Raw genomic sequence first — 27,611 nt, forward strand, 5'->3', positions numbered from 1 at the left:
GTTTAGATCGTTGCTCTTCATTCAAACTTCTTTCTTCTAATTCTGCTTGATTATCCTTATCTGAAAAAACCATCCTGATATATTTCATAAGTAATCCATGTCCTAATAGTTTGATGCAGCAAAATGGTCATGTAAGGAAAAAAAAAAAAAAAAACGAACAACAATCCCTTGATTTATAATAGTACTTTTGAATTTGAAAAAGGAATAACTCATTAACGAATCAAAGACATACTACTCAATCCATTGCCTGAGGAAATTTCTACTATCATTTTTTTTTTTTTTTCTTTTTTTTTTTTCTTTTTGTTCATAAAACAGTTAACATCTATTAACGTCTATTTACTCATCACATAAACCATAAACTTTTAATGTATCATTATTCGGAAGTCGCGAATTTTGATTTTGACCTTAGGATTGTACCTAACTTGTACAAGACAAAGGGTATTGGAATCATTATACAAGATATGACACCCAAAATTGTACACCCCCAACCGACTGGTGCGTAAGAGGGTCCTGTATTATGAAACATTGCTCTAGCAAAGAGGGGAAATGCAGCAGCCATTCCTGACCGAAACAAATCGTTTCCAGCAAATATAGATGCAACATGATTAGGGTAGCACGCAGCGAGATATTGGAATGTACTCTGAAACATTACAAAAGCACCGATGGAATAGAATACAGTACTAGCGATTGGTGCCATCCAATGAACAGATGCACGACTAGTCCACCCAAACCAGAAAAGGCATATAGGAAAGCAAACGGTTGCTGGAAAATCAAATTTTAGTAATTCTTCTGGCGGTAATTTGCCGTTGGTAGCCTTATACTTTGGCATAGCAAATTTGTAAAGAGCGAGACAATAAAATACCAGTGCAATGAAAACACCCACCATGAATCCCATATACGTGAGTCCGAGTTCCACTAATGTAAAATGATATACTTCTTGAAAGGTGATTGGAAATGCTTCAAACCACAGATAAAGAATGGCATAAATCAGACCGATATAAACATTCAATGATAAAACGATTGGTTCAGCAATACTGAGTTGGACAGGACGCCAAAGAGTTTCAAGAGCTAACCGAGAGAGCGTTGTTTCACGATTTGATATTTCACCCTCGGTGGTATATCTTGGATCATTTCTGTCTTCTCTCAACTTTTTTGCGCGTCTGTAGAGAAAATAAGATTCCGAAGTCTCTGGCATGAAAAATAACAAGAAAAGGAAACTAAAAGCACAAAGAATCATCAGAAACCAAAATTGCCATCTCCAATCTTTTGCTACTACCATAGCAGCACCAAGTAATGGACCCAAGACTGGACCAGCGACAGCTCCTATTGACCATGTGCAAATAAAATATGGAAGAAGCCATGGCTGCCATATGTCAGCCAAAGTGGCACCTCCGGTAGCTAAAGCAGGTGACCCAAAGAAGCCAGCAAAGAATCGCATGGGCAGCAGTACGCCCAAGCCGTTTCCCAAAGCCGTAGGAATTTGAAGGCAAATAAATACCAATAGTGTCCCCAGATATATCCTCAATCGACCCACCTGGGGCAATTCTGAAAGGGGAGAAAAAAGTAAAGGCCCAACAGCATAACCGCAAACAAACATCGTTAATCCTAAAGTGATAGGAACCTGCCCGACGTGCATCACCTGCATCATTTCGAATTCACCAGGTGTAAAAATTGCAGATCCGATATATACAGAGAACGTAAGTAAGCAGATTTGTAACGTAACTAATGACTTTACTGCTAGCGGCCAATTTTTGGGATTTTCTGGATCTTTTTCCCCATTCCACGATACAATTATATCCTTTTCATCTGTATCCTCCTCTTTGTTTCTTGCTGTATTTTGAGATTCAACTTTAGTTAACTCATCTTCATCTTTATTATCTTTCTTTCTGGAATTTAAAGAGCAAATGATATCACCAAAAAATGTGTACCGAAGAAAGCTCATTTGCTTTTATTATTTTTGTCTATGACAAACCCGCTGATTTGTAACACTAACTGTTACAAATCTTTTTTTTTTTTCTAGATTAAGTTACCCTATGCCCTATGCGTTCGAAGTTCGGTTTGTCTGTATTTAACTACTGCTGGTTTTCATATCCAAAAGCGCATTTAGTCATGGAGATATCATCTTATTTAGTAAGTGCTTACTAATGATCGCGAATGAGCTCTTGTTGGTCGTATGCGCTTATTTACTCATTCGCATTCAGGTATGAATCCTTAGGTCAGCGTATTGATGATGTTTTCTTGCACGTAAATTCTTTAATAAATCTTTATACCGAGTGGCAAATCAACCTGCAAGCTCAGTTCTGTTAGCGCGTGGGTAACGAAGAGAATCAAGGAATTTAAAAGAACTACAATAAAAGAAAAAAATGTTGCGAAAGAAGCAGATTCTTTGGCTTTCCATAAAATTTGGTATAATTATATGCGAAATGTTTTACGAATAACAAGTGTACGTCACACAACCAAGAACAAGTTACTTCACGAGACTTTTTTTTCGACGAATGTTAATATACGCTGGATCGACAAGAAAAAGGTACCTTTGAAAATTTCATAGAATTGAAATGGTTTATGGATGCCGGGTAACGTTGTACAAGAGCTTTGGGATGTTTAAACACACACTGAGCTTTACCTTGTTACGACGAATTTGTTGAAAAGCTTTTAACTACTAATTATTGTAAGCGAATTTTGAACACTTTGTCTTCATGACACGAATCAGGGATATATGATGTAATTTTATAGTATAATATACTTTGAATTGCTAACCGGGTTGATTTTCTTTGGGGATGGTACGCTCAACGCTAATTCATTGAGGCTTATTCTGTTTTAAAGAAAAACAAACAAAATTACTTCATCCATTGGTTTTCTTTTGCCACAAAAACAAGCTCGAATATAAAGTTGTTTGTTTGTTTGTAAACAAACAAATGCGGCGCTCAAAAAGGTGGGGTGAACCAAGCCTTCGTTTGGATTCATTGCTTTAATTTTGGTTTTAAGTTTTGTTTACACCGTTAAAGACGTAAAACTGTGGAGAAGCCATTTTGTGCAACGAATCAGCTGCTTTGTTTTGAGATTTTATTTACATCATTATGTACTAAACGAAGCTTAAACAAAAAGTAAACAAACAATTCAAGGGATGTTTATTTGTTTTTTGATTACAAAACACTGATTCTATTTCTGTTTTCAAAAGCATAAATAGCAACTGATTTCCCTCCTTTCTCCACATATTCAAACAGTTGATTCTATCTTTTGTTTACCAAGCTTTCTTTGCTGAGCTATTTTCGCACCTTTCTACTTCTCCTATCTTTTACTCCTGTGTACCTACTACATTCTTATTTTTTTATATCGTTACAACAAAGTCAAAAAGGATTCTTTACTTTTTCTTTTGCCTCGTACACTCTACTCTGCCTGCTTTTGTCACCTTTCTCTATTCTCTTTACAAGTGCTATCATCGTTTCTTAGCACCAACATTAACATAAACATAAAACGTTTACTTTTTTTTGCCTTTCTTGCTTTTCTTTGATTCAACATGCAACAATCTTCTCGCCCAAGCTCTCTTTCCATGAACATTCGCGTTAAGCATCCCATGGATGGTCCCATTTTTTCTCCCATGACTTATTGCAATCCTTACATGCCTCCTGTTCCCACAAGCATTCCAATGGGGATTATGCAGTCGCATATGAAACCAATGCATGTAAATTTCTCACAACTACCCTTCCCGATACCGTTTACTGTTCTAGCCCAAAGTGGTTCGAATGAACAAGCGAATATATTAGCCAATTTTCGCATGGATACCTCTCAGCGGCCTCCTCATCCGCAGCCGTCCTCCGATACCGACAAAAATAGAGTCGACGAACTAGCGAATTTCCAGGTTCTCCCACATGGTTACTGGGATTATCGAGCTATGCTTATTCATAATATGCCCTCGTTATACAATGTTTCTGAATTCTTAGACCTCAATCACTTTGGAACCCTAGAACGTATTGTCCCCCTATATGATCAAAACCAACTTTTCCTTGCTTTCCTTTCTGCTGCTGATGCTCTTGATTTTTATAACACTGTCCGCTATACCGACTTTACCTTTTTAAAACAACGTCTCCTTGTTTCAACCATTGATCCCATGCCTTTGGAGCCACATATAATTGACGCCTGCAACCGTGGTTTTGTTAGTAGAAATGTTCAAATTTCTGGACTTCCTTCTGACTTTAATGAAGCTCCTTTAATTCAATATGTATGCTCTCTCGGTAAAGCTGAGCTTATTTCAGTTTGCACCCAAACCCACTCTATTTACATCCACTACCTCAGCATTGAAGACGCTCTTAATTGCATCAATTCCGTTTTGTTGAACCCTTATTATAGTTATTTAAATTGTTGCTGTTTCTATGAAAGATGCGACCGCTACTATTACACTGATTATCAGGTTGAAAAAGTGGAAGCTGGATTCAGTTTCTCGAATCCCCAAGCCGAAATTAATGCTCACAAGTCCGATAAAACAAGTGGTGAAAAGAAGGAAAAACCACTTCAAGTAAATTCGTCTATTGAAAACATTGGTTTGAAACCGGAGCTGAAGCTTAGCGAGACGAAGTCTAATCCTGAAAGTTCTTTTGAATATATTTCCCAAACACAAGAGTCCTGCAACGTTGAAGCTGATGAAGAAGAGAATTCCAATCCAATTACCACGACTGTTTTACCCGAATCTTCATTAAAAATACTTCTCAAAAACAAGATGTCAGCAACGTTAAAATAAATAAAGAAGAGACTCCCAACTTAATTTCGACCACTGATAAAACTGAATATTCTTTAAAAGACGCTCCTAAGCAAGAAGAGTTTGGTAACGTTGAAGCCGATAAAGACGAGCCTCCCAATCCAATTGCGACGACTGTTAAACCCGAGTGTTCATTAGAAGATACTCCTAAGCAAGAAGAGTCCGGCAACGTTGAAGCTGATGAAGAAGAGAATTCCAATCCAATTACCACGACTGTTTTACCCGAATCTTCATTAAAAAATACTTCTCAAAAACAAGATGTCAGCAACGTTGAAATTAGTCAAGAACAGATTCCCAACCCAGTTACGACGACTATTAAACCTGAACGTTCCTTGGAAGATACTCCTAAGCAAGAAGAGTCCAGCGTTGTTGCACCCGAAAAGAAAGATTCTACAAAACCATTACGAACCACAAAAACAAAATCTGTCCGTATATCCGATCCGGAAGTGATTCCGTTTGAGAATCAGAGGCATTCAAGTCCCAAAAGATCTGTTACTAAGCAGTTTCATCTTTCCGATAAATCATTTCACGAAAACCATATTAATAGTCCCCAATCGAAAGCCAGCATTTCTCGTTCCGTCCTCGAATGTCATTCCAGAATAGCTGCCTTACAAAATGTTACCAATACCTCAACTATGTCTTCTCCACCGAAATCAATTTTAAGTCAATCCTCCAAGAAATATGTTTCTTCAGTTGTCAACACAGATACATCTCCAACCCCTCAGATGTCTACTAAAAGTGAACATGCACAAGAGCAGCCTATGTTGCACACGAACCTTAATGAACCCGCTGTCTTGCAGACCAATAGCAAAAGTCATTGGTACGATGATGAGTCTTTTGAATCAGACTCAGACGACGCCGTTAATCGGTTTGAGGACATGATATTAACGAATAAATCTGAAAGCTTTCCCGAAGATTTACATAGTAAATTGAATTCCTTATATCGATCTGATATTGAAGATGAATTGAAACATGAATCTACGAAATTCACAGCGGAAACGTTACCCTCTAATATATATCCGTCATCCGATGCTACTGAACAACTTAATACTTCCCTGAATACAATAATTGAGGAACAAGAACCTGATACATTTGAATTCCTCCATAATCCCAGTTCTGTTGCCTCGCTTCCGAAAGAATTACCCGGTGATAATCCCGTAAATGACCTGGCCAGTCTTACGAAGATATCTACCGAGAGTTGTTCTTCAAGAAGCTCTTCTGCCGTTAGTTCTCCGACTCTTGTAGGATCACCAATTGAAGCTCCTGCAAAAACCTTTACTGATCTCTCTGAAATCGATATCATGTCGAAGCCTTCCAACGATATTCCTCTTATTCCTGACCTTGAGCCATGTTCCAAAAACCGTACTCTTTTCCTAAGCGGATTTCACAGAACAACAAAACAATTTGAAATCGGTAATTTACTCAAAGGATTTCCTCTAGAGGAAGTACGCTTTCTATCAAAGAAAAAAATATGTTTTGTCACTTTTCTGGAGTCTTATGATGCAAAACTTTTCTTAGACGCTCATGAAAAACAATCACTTTACTTACATGGTCGCCCATTAAAGATAGAATGGGCTAAATGTAATAACCCTTTTACTGATGAACTCTTGTATGCTATTGCCAATGGAGCTTCACGAAGCATTTCCTTTGAAAATATCCATCCAAGCGTTACTCGCAGTGACCTTATTTCCCTTCTTAAAATATACGGTCCTGTAGAAAGTTTTCATTTCTCGAAGCCTAAAAATGTAGGATTGATTACCTACAACAGCATTTATTCAACGATAAAAGCGATGAAGCATTTGCAGTCTCATCCAACTTTAAAAAAAACCATTCTTAATTACTTTTTTGATGATCAGCACTGCCAAAAAAATATGCTCGAAAAAAAACAATTTTGCCGCCTTGAAGAAACCAAAGGCAACCATTTTTCAAACAAAATATTCTCCGATGAATCTCCAAAAATCAGTTCTTGCTTCGACGCTCTGGGCTCACATCCTCCTTCTCAATTGAAAAATACCAAATTTCGTCGACCGAAGCACCGTGCAAGCGTTTCTTCCGAAGAGTCGCCCTTAAAATTTTTTTCTAATAATCCTTCATTAAATTTGTTTACTGTTTTTTAGCTTAGTATGTTTAGATGTTTAGCTATTGTTTATGTTTTTAAAATAAAAGTCGATTGAAAAAATATTCGAGTTGTCTGCAATTAATTGTGTAGCTGTCAAATAGATAGATTAATATGTTAGCTGAATAGATTTAGAAGTAATTTATAAGCGTTCAAGAATTAGATTGCTCTAGAGTTAGGATATCTTTGTTTAGTAGGCTAAGTGTTTATCCCTTTACAACGGTGTCTACTATAATAAAAAGATGTGAAATGGCAACACAATACACAGTTGCTTAAGAAAAATCATATTCTTTTGCTTTTTTGTATGGCGCAAATTAGGTGATTATCATAGTATTCCAATTCTACTTTCTTTTGAAACTTTAAAAGACACTATAGCGACGTTTTCGGTAATCGAATAGAATAACGCACGCAGAGATGCCTGATTTTAAGACTGTATTGACAGATCAATTTAAGTAACCTTATGACTCAACGCCATTGCAAGTTCATAGCCGGATATACGATTACCGGTGATGAAGGAAGCTTTAAGAGTTTTTTTGCTGGATGGATTTGATATTTGTAGCTTACAAATGAATAATAAGTCTTCTTACACCCTGATCAAGCCCAGAAGGGGAAATTATTCATTGCACTAGATACACATAATTTCATCAAAATTGGAATAAAAATCAGTTAAACAGTTGTAACGGTCATTCTTATGTTGGATACAAACTCACTGGCATAAGCAGTAGGAAAGCAGACCGTTGTCAGTTTTCTCTTCAGTGCTGTACAATTGTTTCTCAGACAAATCAGCTTGATGAGGAGTATATTTTGGTTTAGCACGAACACTTTTCAAAAGTAGCTCAAAATCACCACTTTGTGAATCAAAAAAGCTTCGAATCATAAATGAAAACTGGACGATTTCACTAGTATCCAAAGGAGGTGCCCCTTCAACTGGACGACCTCTGTAAGTAGGTCGGAAATCGGAGAAGGGAACGTAAATACTTTGATCCTCTTTGGAAAAGGATGGGCTAAAGTCATATTCATAGGATAAAGTAGAGCGTTCATCATCGTTTTTAGTCTGATGATCATCTTTAATTATAAAAGTATATTTGAAATTATCGCTCTTTGCAATATTAATTTCTATACCTTCGAACTCTCTCAAGTTCCATTTACGGTTAGGAATGTTTGTTGCTTGACTAGCAAACCCAGCGCCCCCGAGAGTTTTCGTATCTAAAGTACCCCAAAATCTCGCATAAGAATCGCTACCATTACCTTTTTCAGCCGTTAGATGACTAGTAGACTGTCCTCCGCGGACTCGATCATCGACTGCACGAAAGTCCTGCTCGTGCCAATTTTCTGGCTGACCAAATAACACTAACATATTCTTATTCAATAAATTAACAATAATAGAACCAAGAAATTACAAAAATTATTCGATGACTTGCTGTAAGCAAATTGAGGAGGGTTTGTAGATGACAAAACTTATGTCACAGCTAACTAAACTGGGAAGGATGAGCAAATACAATACAATCTACAGAAATAATTGTAGAAAACTAAAACAAAAAGATATCATAATAATGATTAAAAGTAAAATTTAATAATTGAAAGTGAAACGAAGGGATGCAAAGCATCAAGAATAGAAAGACTATTGAGGCAATTTTCAAAGCGCCATTTCATGCGCATAAAGGTCATTACGAAGCATGTAACAAAGAAGTAAGAAAGGAATAGTTTTATCGTACATGAAAACTCAGGATTTAAGTGCATCTAGTTTTCCACGAATGTCCAGCAATTGCTCATTATCAATTTCTTGGTAATCTTGAGTAGCGTTTTGTTGGGTTACAGAAGGCAGTTTCTGTTCAAGCGATTCAACAGGTTTATTATGTGAGGTTTCCTTGGATACAGGCGCAGACGGTTTGGTAATAGTTGGCTGAAATTGTGACAAGATTTCTTTCACTTCTTCGTCTTCATCTTCAAGGTCTTCAAAGCCCTCATCTTCGACGGGAAATATCATCTCATCACGCATTTCTTCCATAATCCCAGCTTTTGTCAGTTCCATCGATAAGCTACGCATAGTTTGAGAAAGCTCTGGAAGACGAACCAAGCTTGAAACACTTTGCATGACAGAAGTACTTGATTTCATAGCCTTTTCGATCTTGTACATAGCCATTTGCTCATTGAGTTGCATACTGAGACTTCCGAGCATAGCTTTCGACTCAGCTAACTTCTTGCGATGTCGATTTGTTCGAGCCAGTTCTTTAGCCAACACCCGCATATTTGAAATGTCCCGTTGCTTTGCAAGGGCTTTCATTTGGGTCTCGGCTTTCTTTTTACCATTTTGTAAGTACACCACTTGGCGATCAATATTTCTTTGCTCTTTTCGAAGAGTTGCCTGCCATTTTCGGTTTTGCTCTTGAGGTGTCGGACCAAACAAATAGGAGCGTACGGTCTGCATGTTGCTATAACTTATAAAGGATAGTGTATGTTCGACACCAATTGGACATACAGAATCTGAAAGTACGTTTCTTCTTCAATATAAATGCGAACTTAGAGTTTAATTGTGTTAACATCCAAGTCCTAAAGACTTTACCTGGACAGTTACTGCAGAAACAATCAATCGTAAGCTACAACGATAGCGACTCTAACAGCTGCCTTTCACTCGTAAAAAAAATCCTATAGAATATTAAATTTACTCTTAGGATTTTGAAACACAAACCCTCGCTCTTTGGATTATTTGAACGGCGGCGCAAGCACCGGAAATGTCCTTGCACCAACTGTTTACGGAAATGAAATCCCTATGATGATAACTTGAAAATAAAATAAGAAATTCTATTAAAGAATGACGGATTTCACCGAGAATACCAATCACTTTTCTAGTACAATCGTGAAAGTGTTGTAGTTAGTTTTCTAGAAAAAACCTATGTTGGTGACATAACCCTCACTATATATATCATAAAGGACCCCCATATTCAACAATAGCAATTACCGGCAACTAAAGTGATTCCGACTAATAACATTTAATTTCACTTAGTTTTTTTATTTAACTTGTGAACAATTTTAATCTATTATAAAAATGAGCGGTACTCAAATTCCTGAAGGTAAGTACAAATTTGACGTAGAAAGGTTGAATCTTTCTTTTCGTGTCCAATGCAGGTATATAAAATAGTAGAATTGCATGCTTAAAGGAACGCGAATGGTTGGGTTTACGATATTGGCTACGTGAAGAAAGCGGAATGGTTTACTAACTATATGTTAGTTTTATGGGCTCAAAGATCTCATCCAGAGAACCCTGAAAAGAATGTTGTTTATTTAACTGTTGTAATTCCTGATGCAGTTGAGCCCAAGATTAATTTGACATCCGAGAAGTTAGTCATTGACAGCAAATCTGGAGCTGCTGCTCACTATGCCGTCCAGATTGACTTTTTTAAGGAAATTGACACAGAAAAGAGCAAATACTCTCTTACCGGCCGTAACATCTTCTTCGTTCTTTTCAAGAAAGAGCTTCAAGAAGAATTCTGGCCTCGTTTGACCAAAGAAAAGCTTCGCCTTCACTGGCTCCGTACTGATTTTGAACGCTGGGTCGACGAAGATGAACAAGAGGCTCAACCTGAGGCTGCTGCCAATCCCTTTGGCGCCGGCGGCATGCCTGACTTGAGTGCCTTAGGTGGCATGGGTGGTATGGAAGGCATGGATTTCAGCCAACTCGGTAACATGGGTGCTAATATGGGCGGACAAGATGATGAGGAAGAAAGCAGTGAGCCCGAGTTAGAAGAAGCCGATGAGGAAGAGAAGAAGGAGTAAATTTAAAACATTCTTAACCTAATATACTGCGATGGAAGCATACAAGTAAAAGTTTTTTGACCTTTTTAGTTATTTACTTAGGCATATTTTCTTTCTTTTTCTTTTTAATGTTATCTTCTCCTCTTTGCCTAATTAAACTTTATGTGTGATTTGTTTGCTTCATAGTTGATGGATGCCGTATAACGTTACGATTTTAAAGTATAGAAGAAGTACACAAATGAATTCTTTTATGATTTTGATGAGCCTATGTCTTATAGGTCATCATGGTTTCCGATATAATACTATGTGGATGTGTGTCGTAGTCTTTGTAGTGGATGTGTATAGATTGTTTTGTATACTATGCTTATTATATTGAGAAATTGTACTGACGGTTTATCTTGTTCTCGAGTAGAAAGATTCATTCATCCCTAGAAACTTTCTCTCAGTTTCATTCTGACCGATGAATAGAACCATTACCCAGAGTTTTTCAATCCCTTGAAATTTGTGATTGAAAGCATGCGTTTTTTAATCACATTCATCTAAAAAACTCGTAAAATTCTAGTAGGTGAATTTGATTTTTGCTTGCACCTGTCTTTTATTCATTTCAATCTGCATTTCACGTCAATGCACGACTATTAGTTTCTCGTCTTGTTTTTGCTTTAAGATACCTTTGACGCATTCCAATTAATTCCCTTGGCAATTATTTCGTTTTGTTATCGTTGAATTCGTTTCTTTTGGATTCCCAAAATACAGGCACACTGTTTAAGGAGCCTGACGATGTTATTTAACTATTCTATCATAAACGTCAAGTTTCAACAAATTGTTATTCATCTACTTGAACAATGGGAACTATACTTTCTTCTAAGCCTGTTTGTATTTACGAACCTTTTTCTTATTCGTTGTATATTTCAACCAAAATCCCTACCCAAGAATATCAGAAGATACTTTGCTAAATATAAATTTATAGACTTTTCGCAAATATTTTTATCTTCAGTTTCCTCCCTTCTTTCGTTATGGATCCAACCAACAAAGCTATGGTACCCGCTACAAATATTGCTTCATCTAGAGCTAATATGCTTTTATATAATATCATCAAGAGACCATTTACAGGCACCATTATTTTATACGTTGAGCATACTTTACTCTTCAGGCTTGTTCACATTTTCTGTTTTAAGTGTCGTTTGTTCATCTCAGTTTGCAACTGAACAATTCCAAGTCTTACGGTTAAGTACTCTTAGCGATCGTATCCAGGTTTCTTACATAGTGATCTTATTTCTTCTGAACCTCTTTCCTTTGTTCACTCCTCGAGTATGGTATCCTGTTCAACCAAACGTTATTTCTGATATTCCGTCTACCGAACAGACTTGCTCCTTATTTTCATTGTTCTTCACATATGGTTGGCTTAATGATATTATTTGGAAGGCTTGGAAAAATCCGGTTTCTCTTGCAGATATGCCTGCGTTGCCCAATACAGATCAAACTTCAATATGGTTTTCTTCTTTCCAGAAAAGAGGGAAAAAGGGTCTTATAGCCATGATTTTGTACTCATTACGAGTCAACGTTGTTTACCTTGTCGTGCTTTCTATATTCGTGAGTTTGACTACTTTTATATCGCCGTACACGATAAAAAACTTACTTCAATATCTTCAAACCCAGCAGGACAACTCCTCAATATTCCCAATTCATTTGCTGTTCATGTTATTATTCGGCCCATATGTTGCTTCTGTCATAAAGGAGTACAGTGTTCATATCTCGAGACGATTTATGCTACGTACCAAGGCAGGTATCTCCCAATTGATTTATGAAAAGGTCGTTTATTCTAAGGTTTCTCAATTAACTATGGATGGTTCTCAAGCTAACATTGACCATATATATAATTTGCTTGCTTCAGATGTCGAGAATATAGCCAACATGAGAGAGTTTATTAGTTTTTTTATTCGAGGTCCTATTGATGTGGGGATAGCTATGTTTTTCTTACACCAGTTACTCGGCTGGAGTGCTTACGTTGGTGTTCTTTTGGCAATTGGCAGTGCTCTCCTTCCTCTTTTAATTTCTTCCAAATTAGCCGAGCTTACTAGAATAGCCAACCGTTCAAGTGATGATAGAATTCGATTTACAACAGAAATATTACGAAGTATCAGAGTGACTAAGTTCTTTGGTTGGGAGCAGCCAATGCTACAAGAAATTCGCAAAAAACGCAATATCGAAATTGCGAATATTTGGAGACTAAATATTCTTGATATCATTTTTAAGAGCTGTATGAAAATCGCTCCCTTTTTATGTATGTTTATTACATTCGCGGCATTCACAAAAGTAATGAATCGAGAATTATCCCCTTCCATTGCTTTTACTTCTATTTCTTTGTTTTCTGTACTTAGAAATCAGTTCATAACCCTGTCGGGTATACTTCGACAAATGATTCAATTTAGGGTTTCTATCAATCGTGTTAGTTCGTTTTTAGCTAAAGGATGCGAAGAAAATGGATTACCCGTTAGCAATCAAGAAATTTCTTTTACGCATGCTTCGCTATCATGGTATCCTTTTCCTTCTTCTGCTCAATTTCAGCTTAGAGACTTGAACTTTACAATTCCCCGTAATCAATTTACGTTGGTGTTAGGAGCTACCGGTTCTGGGAAATCGACATTAGCTGCTGCCATTCTTGGTGAATTGCACCTTACTAGTGGTGAAATGAATGTCCCTTTGCGAGAGGAGTGTGTCGGATATGTTCCCCAAACATCCTGGCTCAGAAACGATACCATTCGAGCTAATATTCTTTTTGGGGATATTTTTGACGAACACAGATACCGCAAGGTTATTGAGGCTTCCTGTTTAGAAGCTGATTTTGAAAGATTCCATGCCGGTGACTTAACTTTTGTTCAGTCAAACGGATCAAGTCTTTCGGGGGGACAAAAGCAAAGGATCTCATTAGCCCGAGCATTATATTCGAATACTAATGTTTATGTTTTTGATGACATATTTTCGGCTCTAGATATTGCGACATCGAAGAAGGTTTATAAAAACTGCTTTGAGAGCGGGCTCTTAAAGGATAAAACGGTTATATTATTTACTCACAATATCAATCTTTCTATATCAATGGTTGACAATATCATTTTGTTGGAAAATGCTACAGCGAGGTTTGTTCCCTCCAAAGAAGTAAAGGAACAACTTTCTTCTTTTCTATCTATTCATCATAATGACACTAGTCATGAACCCGCGCAAATCAACGTCTCAAATCCGCACGAAAATCTGCGTCAAGAAAATCTAGTATCTTCTGAAGAAGAAGCATCAACACGAGTTGTCAGTGCTGCAAAACCTAGCCTTGTTTATTTAGCAAGTCACTATATGAGATGTTTCGGATCCTCCTTGTTCCTTAGCATTTCTGGGTCGTTTGTAATATTAACTCAGTTGATGATAGCAAGTATTGATTTCTGGGTAGCACTCTGGTCCGGACAATCTCATAAAAAACTTAGGCTTCCGTTTCCGATGTCTTTTCTCCAGGGGTATGCATTTCTCTTGGTCATTTACTTTGTTGTCGACTTAACGAGAGGTGGATTGTTTTCTGCTGGAGGCCGTAAAGCCAGTAGATCCGTTCATGAACGGGTCTCAGAACACGTTTTTGGTAGTCCATTGCACTGGTTTGAAAAGATCGCGGTAGGAAGAGTTATAAACCGGTTTTCAAAGGATATTGCATCTGTAGACAATTCCTTATGGGTTTCGATTGAAAACATATCATGCTGTCTAATGGCTTTGTTGATGGGGCTTGGAAACGTTACAATCATAATGCCTATATTTATTGGTCCTGCCGTTTTAGTTTGTACCGTCGTATATGCGGTTGCTTACGTGTATTCAAAGGCACAAAAGCAGCTTACGGCTTGTTCTTCTTCTCAAATATCGCCCGTATTTAGTTTGTTGGGTGAAACACTATCTGGTTTAACGGTCATCCGTGCATTCAAAAAAGAACGGATGTTTGAAATGGAAAACATGATTGTTCTTGACCATATGCTACAATCACAGTTTGTGTCTTATGCGATCAATCGCTGGCTGGCAATTCGCACTGACGGGATTAGTGGTTTGGTTGGTTTTCTTACAGCGTCGATAGCCATATGGAAACAAAATATACCTACAGAATTGGTTGGATTTTCACTCAACAGTGCGGTCGGATTAAATTTATGCGTATTAATCTTTGTGCGAGCTAGCAATGAGTTGATTACGCATTTAAATAGCTATCATAGACTGAACGAATACAGTAACCTACCGCTGGAAGAGGAGAAGTCGGCATCGGACTGTGAGCCACGAGATGAGGAATGGCCAAGATCGGGATCGTTAGATGTGCAGCAATTAACGGTCCATTATGGAATGAGTGCAAAACCTGTGCTTGAAAACATAAGTTTGATGGTAGCGCCAAAGGAAAAGCTCGCGATTGTGGGAAGGACGGGAAGCGGAAAGAGCACATTGGGTTTAAGCCTACTTCGATTTACCAACCAAACGAGCGGGAGCATTCGAATTGATGGAGTGGATATTAACACGGTTCAGTTGGAAACGCTCCGGCGGCGAGTAAGTCTTATTCCGCAAGATCCGGTTTTGATTTCAGGTACAGTCAGAAGCAATTTGGATCCCTTTGAGTGTGTGAGTGATGAAGAATTGAACGATATATTACAAGTGACATCTTGTGACACATTGGTGAAAATAGGATCAGGGACGACGGGATCGTCTTTTGCGATTCAGTTGGACACACCGGTGGAAACGGGCGGTACGAATTTTTCTCAAGGACAAAGACAGATTTTGGCACTTGCAAGGGCACTCGTTCGGAAATCGCAGATTATTATATTGGATGAAAGTACGGCATCCGTGGATGATACCACCGACCGTCGAATCCAAGAGATGTTACGAGGAGTCTTCCAAAATGCGACCGTGTTGTGCATTGCGCATCGAATTAAGACGGTATTGGATTACGACAAAATCTTGGTATTAGACGCGGGAAAGGTTGTTGAGTACGGAAGCCCCAAATCGTTGTATTCGAAACGAGGATCGTTTTGGGCAATGTGTCAACAGAGTCAAATCTCATTGTAACGAATCGGCATTGGCATGTAGGAAAGAAGAAACGCGGAAACAATGAAAACTGCAGGCGGTTTGGTTTGTATAGATGTAAATGTGAAATATAAAAAAAAAAATCTCAACAAAAGTTTACAGAATTGGAACTATGTGTGTTTGTAACGGTTGTGAAAGAAAAGATTCCATTCATCCCAATGACGATGCATGCAAAAACGGAGAGTTAAACACATTTTTTTCTTTTACTTCTTTACAAGATTCCAACGATTACCAAAAAAAATTTCTTTTTCTTTGGTTTTTCATTGTATATCATTGTTTATTTTCCAGCGAGTGGAAACAACCTACGTTCATCTGGATACCAGAGTCTAGCGCAATTCATATTCTTTCCATTGCAATGTAGTGGGTAGTGGTATTTCTTGCATGGGTTACTTGGTACTTGCTACTTGTTATAGCTATAGCTGGAGCTGTAGCTCGGGCGGGTTCAGCTACGCAGTCAGTAAAAGGAGACGGTGTCGGACCTAACCTAAGCTTCCCACGGTACCAATTGGCCGATAGTCGTAAAGAACGGAGCCTGGTGTACTTGCGCAGCCATTTCTGGACGCGGCCGTAATAGAGTAAGTAGTGCAAGTATCCGCAATGGGGGTTTCCTTTTCTTTCTTTTTTGTGTTCGTTTCAAAGCTTTTTGAAAATAGATAAAGTAATGAATTAAAATAATTATTATGAATGTATTGAATTTATCAATAATTTAATAAAATTTCATGATTTACATTTTTTTTTCTTCTTCCTTTCTTTTTCCTCTGTGTTTTTTTTTTTTTTTCTTTTTTCTTTTTCAAGCCTTTAGGAGCAACACACTCGCACTTGTCCGTCCTTAACGGAAAAAAGCTTCGCAGTTTCAAACAAACCACTGACTCAGTCGAGTCGCGCTTGATGAATGAGTGCTGAATAAGGACCAGTAAAAACCGATGGAAAAAAGGTCGAAATTGGACAAAAAGACTCCATCGCATCTGTAAAACCTTCCATAAGGCAAACACATGTTTTTGTTGACTTTTGCACTAACCAGACGTAATCAGGGTCTCACAGAGAGGCCCTGACTCGAATATTTCAAGATTTTAAGACACACACATGTTTGGAGGAGAGGAGAAACACAAAGGAAAACCCAAAAAAAAAAGAAAAGAAAAGAAAAGACCCAACAAAATAAAACAGGGAAAGGACCCTTTTTATGAAACCACTTTTCCTGATAACGAAAGGGGTTTGCTTGAGGAGATTTCTTTTTAACGCATGATTTTATGATTCCGATACCGCCGATAGCGTAAAGAAGAACGAATCGCTTTTCTTCAACTTAAAAAAAATTGCGGACTAAAGAGCAGCCGAAACTTTCAACTGCGACTTTGCTCGCCCGAACCTTCTTCCTTGGGTTTTCTTGATCGCTACTTGCAAACCTTCTGAACCTTCTGCTCTCCCTAAGGGTTACCTCCACCTTTTTCATCCACAACCAAATCAAGAAGCCTGATTATGAAGTCAGCTTTATCCAATGATCGAATAGAAACTACGTATGTGGTTTTTATTGGTACAAAAAAGGGTGTTTGATTGGTTTCAAGGTATGTCATGCAGGCATGACGTTAAAGTGGTGTCAGGTTTCGCCCTTTGAATTACTGTCATCTCAGACATCTTTTCTCCTCTCTCTGAGTCATGGTTGGTGCCACTTTTTCTTCTATTCGTTTGAATGTTGCTTGGCGAATCGACCAATCACGAAAGTTCCTAGATAATATAAAAGGCCCATCGCCGCCGTGTTTGAAGGATACTATTCTCCAAGCTGTGTTTTTATTTTTTTATTTTTTATTTAATTTCTTGAATTCATCGGAGAAGACGATTCTCTAGTTCACGTTTCTTTTTAATCTTTTTTTAGCAACGAATTTTGGGTCTCCACTTTCGTTGACTTTTTCCCCCTGATCGTCTATATACATATATATAAATAATCTTTATATACAATTCATTACCTCTGTACTCTTTTTTTTTTAGAGAAACCAGGAAAAAATTGATTCTTTTTTTTTTTTCGTTTCTCTCTCCTTTGACTACTTGTTCCAATCGATTCTTTGATTTAACATAGTCAGCAACACCTTTATCTTTTTTCTTTCATTGTTTGGTTTTGTTTCTGGCATTCTTTTGCACGTCCATTCATCAATTCCTATTATCTATCGTTTTTGCTTTTTCACATTTGCTACGTCTACCTGATTATATAATTGCAAGATGACTACTCTTCGTGAAGTTCCCAACGTCCAAGTTGACATTCCTACTGGCAAAAAGTACGAACAACCCGTCGGTTTGTTCATCAACAACAAGCACGTCGATGCCGTCAATGGAGGTCGTGTAAAGGTTTTCTCTCCTTCTACTGAGAAACTCATCTGCGAAGTTGTCGATGCTGATGAGGAAGATGTCGATGTGGCTGTTAAGGCTGCTCGTGCCGCTTTCCAAAGAGACGCTCCCTGGCGCAAGTTTTCCAGTGCTGAACGCGGTCGCTGTTTGACCAAGTTGGCTGACTACGTTGAGGAAAACTTGGAATACCTCGCTTCCATTGAAACCCTCGATAACGGTAAGAGTATCACTTTGGCTCGTGGTGATGTCCAAGCTGCTGCCAACTGCTTCCGTTATTACGGTGGTTGGGCTGATAAGGACTATGGTCAAACTATTGAAACCGATGTCAGTCGTTTTGCTTATACCCGCCACGAACCCATTGGTGTTTGTGGTCAAATTATTCCTTGGAACTTCCCCTTCCTTATGTGTGCTTGGAAGATTGGTCCCGCAGTTGCTTGCGGTAACACCGTTATCTTGAAGACTGCTGAGTTGACTCCTTTGTCTGCTCTTGTCCTCACTCAATTCGTCGAGCCCGCTGGCTTCCCTCCCGGTGTCATCAACGTTCTTAGCGGTGATGGTCGTCGTTGTGGTAATGCCATGGCTTGCCATATGGACATTGACAAGATTGCCTTCACTGGTTCCACTGGTGTCGGCCGTATGGTCATGCGTTCCGCTGCTGCTTCCAACTTGAAGAAGGTTACTCTTGAACTTGGTGGTAAATCCCCCAACATCGTTTTCGACGATGCTGATTTGGAAGAGGCTGCCGTCTGGGTCAACTTTGGTATCTTTTACAACTCTGGTCAAGTTTGCTGCGCTGGTAGCCGTGTCTACGTCCAAGAGAACGTTTACGACGAATTTGTCCGCCGTGTTGTTAACAAGGCTAAGTCTTTGAAGGTCGGTGATCCTTTCGACGAAGAGACTTTCCAAGGTGCTCAAGTATCTAAGCAACAATACGAGCGTATTATTGGTTATATCGAGAGTGGTATCCAACACGGTGCTAAGCTTGAACTTGGTGGTAAGCCCCATGGTCACATTGGTTACTTTGTTGAACCTACCATTTTGTCTGGCGTCACTGAAGACATGGCTGTCGGTAAGGAAGAAATCTTTGGTCCCGTCTTGGCCATCATTAAGTTCAAGACTGTCGAAGAAGCCATTCGTCGTGGTAACAACAGTACCTTTGGTTTGGCTGCTGGTGTCCACACCAACGACCTCCGTAACGCCGTCAAGGTTAGCAACAGCTTGGAAGCTGGTACCGTTTGGGTTAACTGCTACAACCTTTTGCATCACCAAATTCCTTTCGGTGGTTACAAGGAGAGTGGTATCGGACGTGAGCTTGGTTCGTATGGTTTGACAAACTACACTCAAACCAAGTCTGTCCACATCAACCTTGGCATGGATCTTCCCATCTAAACTTTTTTAGAATAACAAAAATTGATTTTGAGGACAGTAAAGCATGTATTTCATCCTCGAAACTTCCCTTTTGCTTTTTATCCCCTAACCTTCTTTCAACTTTTGTATGTGTGCGAGGCATGATCAATAAGTTTTATTGACTATGATTGCACTGCGATGTCCCTTTTTTTAATGATCTTTTTATTTTATTCTAGTTATAATGGTTTAGGAACAAAGGTAATTGAATAAAAATTTATATTCATTTATGATATACCAAAACTTATAATGAAGTATTGTATGATGTTTGTAGATGGTATCTGAAAATACCCAAAGTTATATGAGAGAATGTAGAATAAATTAAGATATAGAAAACCCCTAAATAATAACAGAAAGAACGAGCGAGTATTTGAAAACTTATTGGAAACAAAAATGTTTTTATTGTAATGAAATCTTAGGAAATGATGAAAAAGTCAAAAATTATTGTACAATTGCTCCAGTTCTTCTGGAGACAAGCAAGTTTCCAATAAATGAGAACCCAAAGAAGTAGTCTCTGATGCATCGTCGCCAAACAAGTGATTTTCAAAGTCGCCAAAAGTACATGAAGCCAAGGAATATATGAATCTTGAATGAAGGCCGTTTCCGGCGCTCATGAGTCGGGAAGACAAGTCAGCTGGAGCGATTAAATACAAAAGTCGAATAATAGACATCAATATGTCAGCAGTATCTGCTGTGTCAAACATAGCGCTCAACAGCCGATGGTGGTACCAACATAAGCCAAGAGCAAAGGAAGATATTACAGGATAACAGTTGCGAAGGATTTCGGTTGTAATTGCACGGTTCTTTTGTAAAAAATTCGTAATTAGGGATAATATCGTCCGATGGATTTCCTTCCATTTTACAATGGAATACACATCATTCTCTTCTTTTGTAGGTTCCACGAATATTTGACAAATCGTAGTAATTAACCGAAATATTAGATCTCTCCCTGTTTCGTCCGTATTTACAAACTTTATAGAAGCACAATAAGAGACTGTCATAGAACTCATGAGCAATAAAATTCCTTCTTTCATCAAAACAAATGATTCTTGAAATTCTAAACATTGGTGAAATATTTCATGTCTTACCTGCACAGCTACTTCCTCAAACTTAGAAGGCGCTAAATCAGACACGATTGGCATATAGAATCGCAGAAACTGGGCGAGAGGTTGAAGATTTTTCAAGGAAATTCCATCTCGTCTAGAAGCAATAGCCATGATAGAATCACCGACCAATGCTGGGATTTGCGCACGCAAAAGCAAAACGCAACTATCTGGATCAAAGAAAACAAGGCCTTCCAAAAGTTGAACAAGACCATGCAGTGGGCCAAAAACCTCGTTCGTAACGGCCAATTTAAAAAGGCTGGCAATTGCTTGGATGACAGAATTCTGATAGTCGTCGTACTCTGATGATAAATCAGAATTGTATATGCAGTTGCATAATGATTCATAAAGTTGAACGCAGGGAGGAAAGGATTTGAACTCCTCAAACAAGACTGAATAACAATTCAAAATGTTTGTTAGATTTCGGGACAAAAACAGTATTTCTTCTCTTTTTTGGAAAACAAACAGCTCTTGTATCATGTTGCTGGAATGAATTGGAAAAGATGTATCATGTTGCGCACTTGATTCTTTCGGCCGTGTTCCCTCTGTATGCTGTGGTAATGATATTTTTCGTTTCTTCTTTAGTGTACCTGCTTTTGGTGTTACTTTCGCCTTATGGGCTGGATCTGCCTGAGAGGCAGAGGGAAACAAATGGTCCACGCTGGGAAACCCATCAGTGCTGGTTCTTTGAGAAGAACCCAGTGAAACTGTTGATGACTTCGCGTCCCGTTGAAGTTTCTTCATAGACTCCACGGCTTCTTGGGCTTCACGCTCATGGAAAAGAGATTTTGTTTTCGCATATTCAATCTCCTTTTGTAGCTCTTCTAACTTTTTTTGATAAGACTCTTGCTGTTGTTGAATGGACCTGTTTAAGGACTCTAGCGTTAAGTTGTTTTGCTCTGCTTGTTTGGCAATATTTGAACGTAATATCGCATTTTCACCACCTCTGATTAGTAATTGCTTTTGAAGTTCATCAGCATTTAGACTTCCATAGTCTATTCCTTGAGACAATGGGACCTGTGAATTCAACGGGTTTGCAAGAGTCGTCTGGACACTTGGAGACGAAGCCGGAGCTGGTTTCTGAGAAAGAACTTGTTGTTGAGCTTGCTTCTCGAGCTCGTCCAAATTTACGCCTTGAAAGATATCATTTACATTGATGTCAGCAAAATCCAAGTCATCATCCGAAGACATGGGCAAGTCACCGATAATAGGTTAATTTCACGTTCATGGACGTGTTCTCAAAAAAAAATCACAAATAAGCGAAAAGAATCAGCCCGTTGCTGTTCTTGTACTCTTGACACTTCTGAAACTGTGTTTACGCTGTTAGTTAACGACGTTTTGTTTCTATATAGAATACCTTACAAGAAATTAAAAGAATGTATGTAAATTCATTTATCCAAAGAAAAGATATGCCGAATTAACAAATCTTCCCACCCTTCTCTACGTGCAAGCTAACGGAGGTCGTTTGTTTACAAAACGCGTCTCAGCGGGCGCTTAATGAATTTTAGCGTGGTCGAGATAGCTTTTTTACGTCGTCGTACTGTCACGGTTTGTTTTTTACCGTTCTTTGGTTGGCTTCACTATTATGTAAACAAGTTCAAAAAAATAGATCAATTAATTAATCAATTATGAGATGACTTTGTAGGTAGTACTTCTTTTGAAAAGGCGACAATTATTGTAATTTTTTGTGGACTTGGAAAAAAGTGATAAATGAGTTGAGAAATATCAATTGTTATATTAGCACCTTGCTATTATTTCACGAAAGTGATCTTAGAAGTGTAACATCGAAAGAAACATACACGATCTTTCTATCGACAAATCAATAAATAAATAGAAATGAATCCATTTATATGCTAGAATGATTAAACATTTTGAAGGTAACATTGCCTAGTTTCTTGATTTATCTGATCACTACAGCGATTAGTTAATATTTGACTGAAACGAGTGAGTTTCACAGGTTTCATTCTCACTTTCAGCTATATTATTTTGTAATTCAAACGTTTCGAAGTATTAAGAAGTATTACACTTTTATAGATTGGTGTTCTGAAAGATACATCATTTTCAAATGTGTGACTTAAGAGTAGAAAAATTGACCTTTGGTCATGTTTATGGTCATTGAAATATTGATGGGCTTTGTGAGTTTCTTTAAGATTGGCTAAAATATAAAATATATTATAGTAATGTATGCGTTTAGGGAAAGACTGTCACTCATCTCTTGGTTAGCATTTGCATTGGCATTACTGCTCTGTTGAACTCGATCGGTCAATCATAAAACTTTGCGATGCAGAAAGAAATGTTACCATTTAATTAAGGGATTTATTTCTTTTCCATATCCTTTTCTACAGACATAAGAGGCCTTGAATAGCCCAAATTCATTTCCCGCACACATATAATAATTTAAATACACAAACAATTTAAAACACATTCTCAAAAATTTATTTTATGTATTTGGAGGTGCTTATTACACATACTCTTTCGAAGCTTCCAAGGACTTTCACCACCGTCGACCTTGTCAAGAGCAACTCTCCACTATGTCAACAAAATCCTACGATTATTTAATAAAATTGCTTCTTATAGGAGACTCAGGAGTAGGTAAATCATGTCTTCTTTTACGGTTTTCCGAGGATTCCTTCACGCCATCTTTTATTACAACGATTGGGATTGATTTCAAGATTCGCACCATCGAACTTGATGGTAAGCGCATCAAACTACAAATATGGGATACTGCAGGCCAGGAACGATTCCGCACAATTACAACTGCATATTATCGTGGAGCAATGGGTATTTTGTTATTGTATGATGTTACAGACAAAAAGTCTTTTGACAACATCCGAATATGGTTCAGCAACGTGGAACAACATGCCAGTGAAAATGTGTACAAAATTTTAGTTGGTAATAAGTGTGATTGCGAAGATCAAAGACAAGTTTCTTTTGAACAGGGAAAAGCTTTGGCTGATGAACTTGGAGTAAGATTCTTGGAAGCTAGTGCCAAGACGAATGTCAATGTGGAGGAAGCGTTTTTCACGCTTGCTCGTGAAATCAAAAAGCAAAAGATTGATGCCGAACATGAATTCAACAATCAAGGGAACAACGTCGATCTTGGAAATGACCATTCTGTGAAGCGTTGCTGTTAATCTATTTTATCCGTCGTATTGGACACATTTACTTTCATCTTGTGTTTTCCTTTTTTGATACTTGATTCATGACGTCGTCTTATGTTGGCTTGGTATTGTTTCTTTGCTCTTCATGAATTCTTATGATACTGACAGGTTGCTTCTCTAATCCATTAGAGTTGCTAGTCGGATCCTTATTTTTTTTTTTATTATTATTGTTTTTCCGTTCGTATTGTGTTTCAGCTTGATGCTTCTGATGGATGATAGATAGTCCGCGTCGTAAATTCCGTTTCTTTAATGCTTTTACATACATAACATAAATTTCATGTCTAATATCAACTCTTCTATTTTTGTCAAACCCGCTGACATCCTTGATCCCGCTATACAATTGCCAACTACGTGTTTCATTCTCGTGCCAATAATCTGTATGATGGTTAATGAATTAATATACGGCCCGAAGAGTTGTATTTCTATCTTCACACTGATTTCTATTGAATCATCGAAAGAAGAAGTCTGAAAATGGGATTTCCGAAAGTAATCCTTCAAAAACATCGAGTGGAAATGTTCGTAAAACGTTTCTGTGGTATTACGAACAGTTAATGTAATCTATAATCCGGACTCACCAAACTTGAGGAGCAATTTAATTTTTTCTAATTCAAAACCAAGAAATCAAACCTCGTTCTATTACATTGTAAATTCCCACCTCCGTCACCGTAGTGCTCCGTCTTGTTCAGTATATGTAATAGTGCTTACCATGATCTTACTATCGAGGATAGAATGGGAGATATCTGATACTGAAGTCTAACGACGATCAGTAAGGAGGTTTGCCTTCAACACTAGCTCTTTCTGCAAAAAATTAATCCTACTAAAACCAACAACGGTGAGTTGGAATTTTTGATATGTCGAGCAATATAACTTATTTGTCTACTCGTGGTGGATCTTCAAACTTGTCTTTTGAAGATGCTGTGGTATGTTTTAGTGATTTTATGTCTTTTATCTTACTCAATTTCTAACGAATAATATTAGTTGAAGGGATTGGCTAGTGATGGTGGTTTGTTTATTCCTAACGAAATTCCCCAATTCCCTAAGAATTGGGTTGAGGATTGGAAGAACAAGAGCTTTTCCGAAGTTGCTTTCGAAATTATGTCCTTATACGTTCCTCGCGAAGAGATACCTGCTGATGCCTTGAAGGACATTATTAAACGTTCTTATTCTACCTTCCGTCATCCCGAGACCACACCTATTAAGAATTTAAAAAATGGTCTTGATGTTCTTGAACTCTTCCACGGTCCAACATTTGCCTTCAAGGATGTTGCCTTACAATTCCTTGGTAACCTTTTTGAATTCTTTTTGACTCGCAAAAACGGCGACAAGCCAGTCGATCAACGTGATCATCTTACTGTTGTTGGTGCTACTTCTGGTGATACCGGAAGTGCTGCCATCTATGGTCTTCGTGGTAAGAAAGACGTTTCCGTTTTTATCTTGTTCCCTAAGGGACGTATTTCTCCTATCCAAGAGGCCCAAATGACCAGTGTGTTGGACAAGAATGTCCACAATGTCATTGTAGACGGTGTCTTTGATGACTGTCAGGACATTGTAAAGCAAGTATTTGGTGATGTTGAGTTTAACAAGAAGCATCACATTGGTGCTGTAAACTCAATTAACTGGGCTCGTATCCTTTCTCAAATCACTTACTACGTCTATGCTTATCTTTTGACTGTGAAAGCTGGTAAGGCTGACCAGGTTCGTTTCGTTGTTCCTACCGGTAACTTTGGCGATATTTTGGCTGGTTATTATGCCAAGCGTATGGGTGTCCCCGCTGACAAGCTTGTTATCGCTACTAACGAGAATGATATCCTTAACCGTTTCTTCAAGTCCGGTCGTTACGAAAAGGTTGATTCTAGCGTAGCTCCTGCTAATTCATCTGCTTCTGCCAAGGAAACCTATTCTCCTGCTATGGATATCTTGGTTTCATCAAATTTTGAGCGTTATTTGTGGTATTTGGCATTGACTTGTGAAGCTCCTAACCATACCCACGCCGAGGCCTCTGAAATCTTGGCTAAGTGGATGTCAGAGTTCAAGCAAAATGGCTCTGTTGCTGTCCGTCCCGAAGTTTTGGAGACTGCTCGTCGTGACTTCATTAGTGAACGTGTTAGTAACGACGAAACCATTGCTTCCATCAAAAGTATTTACGAGACCGAGCAGTATGTCATTGATCCCCATACAGCCGTTGGTATTGAAACTGGTTTGCGTTGCTTAAAGGCTTCTCCTAACGTAACCTATATCTGTTTGTCCACTGCTCATCCCGCCAAATTTGACAATGCTGTAAATCTTGCTCTTAAGTCTTTCCCAGGATACGACTTTAACAAACAGGTTTTGCCTGTTGAATTCCATGGTCTTATGGATGCTGAGCGTCGTTCCGTAGAATTCGGCAAGCCAAACATTGAACGTCTTGAACAACTTATCGAAACCACCCTCGATGAGGAAAAGAATTAACCGAAAAGGTTTTTAATCGACTCAAAAACCAATATACCTCTATTGCTAGAACGTTCCTTTTTGTGTTTAATATGTTAATTTGTTAGAGTTTTGGTACATCATGAGAAAATAAAAGATTTAATAGTTGAGGATTAGGCGCACTACTATGTTAAAGAAGTAATAAGTGGATGAAAACAAGTAGGAAAAGATGATTATTTCGTATACATTCGTGAGGAATAAAACGAAGATGATCGTTTCTTTACGAATATTAACATAAATAACTAATATATTAATTCAAACCAAAATAGACAGGATAAAGAAATTAATAAGCTTTCACTGTGATCTTTCGACAGCTGAGCCTAAAATAAATTATAGTTCAGTCTTCAACCACCCGAAACTTATATTGATCTATCTGTTTAAAGTACTGTCTCATATCATTCATACGTTTTTGTTGCTCTTCATCAAGTAGTTCTTTTTTCTCTGAGTCTTCATCATCGGAAGTGCCATCAGACGAATGCTTATTATCATCACCCGTTGGTTCGAGATTTTCATTATCTAAAGTAAATGAAGAATCCGATTGCCTACGTGCAACCTTTGTTCGTTTTGAACGTTTCCATAGTAATTGTGATTCTTCAGATTCAGATGCTGATGATGGAGGTGACGAGTTAGGGATAGAATGTAGAACGGAAAGATCTAAATCATCATTTTTACGAGGAGGACGCTGTCTTAGGCGCTTTTTAAGATTGCCATGAGGAATTGGGACAAAGCGTTCCAATTGTCTAGTGGTTGCATCTTTTGGGAATGAGGATCGCGAGGACAATCTGGAAGACGAAGGAGGATGCATGGAAGAAGTTGTAACGGATGACATTGGGATTGGTGAGGAGGGAGAAGAGGAAAAGTGAGGGGGAGATGAAGCTGGTAAAGGTACTTGCTTTGGTGAAGAAGCAGATAAAGGTAACGGATGCTTGGACTGAACATTGAAGGAAGGGAGGTCTTCTACATTTTTTAAAAATTCACCTTCATTAACAACTGGGGGAGACGATGAGAGAATTCTTTCGTAACCATCTTGATATGGCGCGCCGAAATTCAATGCTTGATTTCCACTGCGTAACGCAGACGAATCTGATTCTAAATTTGAGCTTAAACGAATTCCTTTTACGGAATCAAATCCGAAAGGATCATTCTTCACTAAAATAGGCTGAGGAACTTGAATTCCCAGCAATTGACGCGCATTTCCTTTTGTATTCGAAGTGGAGGGCTCCTCTGTCGAATTCAAGCGAGAAGCTTTAGAAGAGTTACTTTCCATAAACGATATAAAACTTTTTTAATCCTATTACAGTATCATACTTGAGGGTCCTTCCAGGCAGACGCGTATTGAATTTTCGTTGCTGTAGGACAACAAGTACCTATTCATTGGATATGTTACCTACACGTTACCTTGTATAAAAGGATAATGCCAATCTATTTTACAA

At 38.2% G+C, this 27,611-nt stretch overlaps 11 protein-coding genes across 11 annotated transcripts; 6 read left to right on the forward strand and 5 right to left on the reverse strand.

The window, feature by feature from the left end:
* Positions 1-251: 251 nt before the first annotated feature.
* SOCG_04211 (spermine family transmembrane transporter Caf5) lies at positions 252-2,096 on the reverse strand. Its single transcript, XM_013165053.1, has one exon. It carries the CDS (start codon positions 1,940-1,942, stop codon positions 374-376), a length of 1,569 nt encoding a protein of 522 aa, XP_013020507.1. The 5' UTR covers positions 1,943-2,096; the 3' UTR covers positions 252-373.
* Positions 2,097-3,517: 1,421 nt separating this feature from the next.
* Positions 3,518-6,870, forward strand: SOCG_04210 (uncharacterized protein; the record flags this gene model as incomplete). The annotated part of the gene is made up of 2 exons (XM_013165052.1): positions 3,518-4,672; positions 4,747-6,870. 2 exons carry the CDS (start codon positions 3,518-3,520, stop codon positions 6,868-6,870), a joined length of 3,279 nt encoding a protein of 1,092 aa, XP_013020506.1.
* Positions 6,871-7,575: 705 nt separating this feature from the next.
* SOCG_04209 (CIA30 family protein) lies at positions 7,576-8,226 on the reverse strand (the record flags this gene model as incomplete). Its single annotated transcript, XM_013165051.1, has 1 exon — positions 7,576-8,226. The coding sequence occupies one exon, from the start codon at positions 8,224-8,226 to the stop codon at positions 7,576-7,578; it is 651 nt and encodes a 216-aa protein (XP_013020505.1).
* Positions 8,227-8,592: 366 nt separating this feature from the next.
* On the reverse strand, positions 8,593-9,297 carry SOCG_04208 (vacuolar sorting protein Vps24; the record flags this gene model as incomplete). The annotated part of the gene is made up of 1 exon (XM_013165050.1): positions 8,593-9,297. One exon carries the CDS (start codon positions 9,295-9,297, stop codon positions 8,593-8,595), a length of 705 nt encoding a protein of 234 aa, XP_013020504.1.
* Positions 9,298-9,763: 466 nt separating this feature from the next.
* Positions 9,764-10,969, forward strand: SOCG_04207 (p23 Wos2). Its single transcript, XM_013165049.1, has 2 exons — positions 9,764-9,940; positions 10,099-10,969. Exons 1-2 carry the CDS (start codon positions 9,916-9,918, stop codon positions 10,641-10,643), a joined length of 570 nt encoding a protein of 189 aa, XP_013020503.1. The 5' UTR covers positions 9,764-9,915; the 3' UTR covers positions 10,644-10,969.
* A 147-nt stretch (positions 10,970-11,116) lies between these two features.
* Positions 11,117-16,395, forward strand: SOCG_04206 (ATP-binding cassette transporter abc1). The gene has a single exon (XM_013165048.1). The coding sequence runs from the start codon at positions 11,400-11,402 to the stop codon at positions 15,690-15,692; it is 4,293 nt and encodes a 1,430-aa protein (XP_013020502.1). The 5' UTR covers positions 11,117-11,399; the 3' UTR covers positions 15,693-16,395.
* Positions 16,396-17,419: 1,024 nt separating this feature from the next.
* Positions 17,420-19,691, forward strand: SOCG_04205 (aldehyde dehydrogenase). Its single transcript, XM_013165047.1, has one exon. The coding sequence runs from the start codon at positions 17,919-17,921 to the stop codon at positions 19,431-19,433; it is 1,515 nt and encodes a 504-aa protein (XP_013020501.1). The 5' UTR covers positions 17,420-17,918; the 3' UTR covers positions 19,434-19,691.
* Positions 19,685-22,026, reverse strand: SOCG_04204 (uncharacterized protein). The gene is made up of 2 exons (XM_013165046.1): positions 21,909-22,026; positions 19,685-21,860 (listed from the first exon to the last, which is right to left on the reverse strand). Exon 2 carries the CDS (start codon positions 21,740-21,742, stop codon positions 19,883-19,885), a length of 1,860 nt encoding a protein of 619 aa, XP_013020500.1. The 5' UTR covers positions 21,743-21,860; positions 21,909-22,026; the 3' UTR covers positions 19,685-19,882.
* A 1,030-nt stretch (positions 22,027-23,056) lies between these two features.
* SOCG_04203 (GTPase Ypt2) lies at positions 23,057-24,376 on the forward strand. Its single transcript, XM_013165045.1, has one exon. It carries the CDS (start codon positions 23,083-23,085, stop codon positions 23,683-23,685), a length of 603 nt encoding a protein of 200 aa, XP_013020499.1. The 5' UTR covers positions 23,057-23,082; the 3' UTR covers positions 23,686-24,376.
* SOCG_04202 (threonine synthase) lies at positions 24,311-26,418 on the forward strand. Its single transcript, XM_013165044.1, has 2 exons — positions 24,311-24,632; positions 24,691-26,418. The coding sequence occupies exons 1-2, from the start codon at positions 24,564-24,566 to the stop codon at positions 26,158-26,160; spliced, it is 1,539 nt and encodes a 512-aa protein (XP_013020498.1). The 5' UTR covers positions 24,311-24,563; the 3' UTR covers positions 26,161-26,418.
* Positions 26,315-27,538, reverse strand: SOCG_04201 (uncharacterized protein). Its single transcript, XM_013165043.1, has one exon. It carries the CDS (start codon positions 27,443-27,445, stop codon positions 26,516-26,518), a length of 930 nt encoding a protein of 309 aa, XP_013020497.1. The 5' UTR covers positions 27,446-27,538; the 3' UTR covers positions 26,315-26,515.
* Positions 27,539-27,611: the final 73 nt, after the last annotated feature.

This window comes from Schizosaccharomyces octosporus (genome assembly GCF_000150505.1).
Source record: "Schizosaccharomyces octosporus yFS286 unplaced genomic scaffold supercont6.3, whole genome shotgun sequence".
NCBI lineage: Eukaryota > Fungi > Ascomycota > Schizosaccharomycetes > Schizosaccharomycetales > Schizosaccharomycetaceae > Schizosaccharomyces > Schizosaccharomyces octosporus.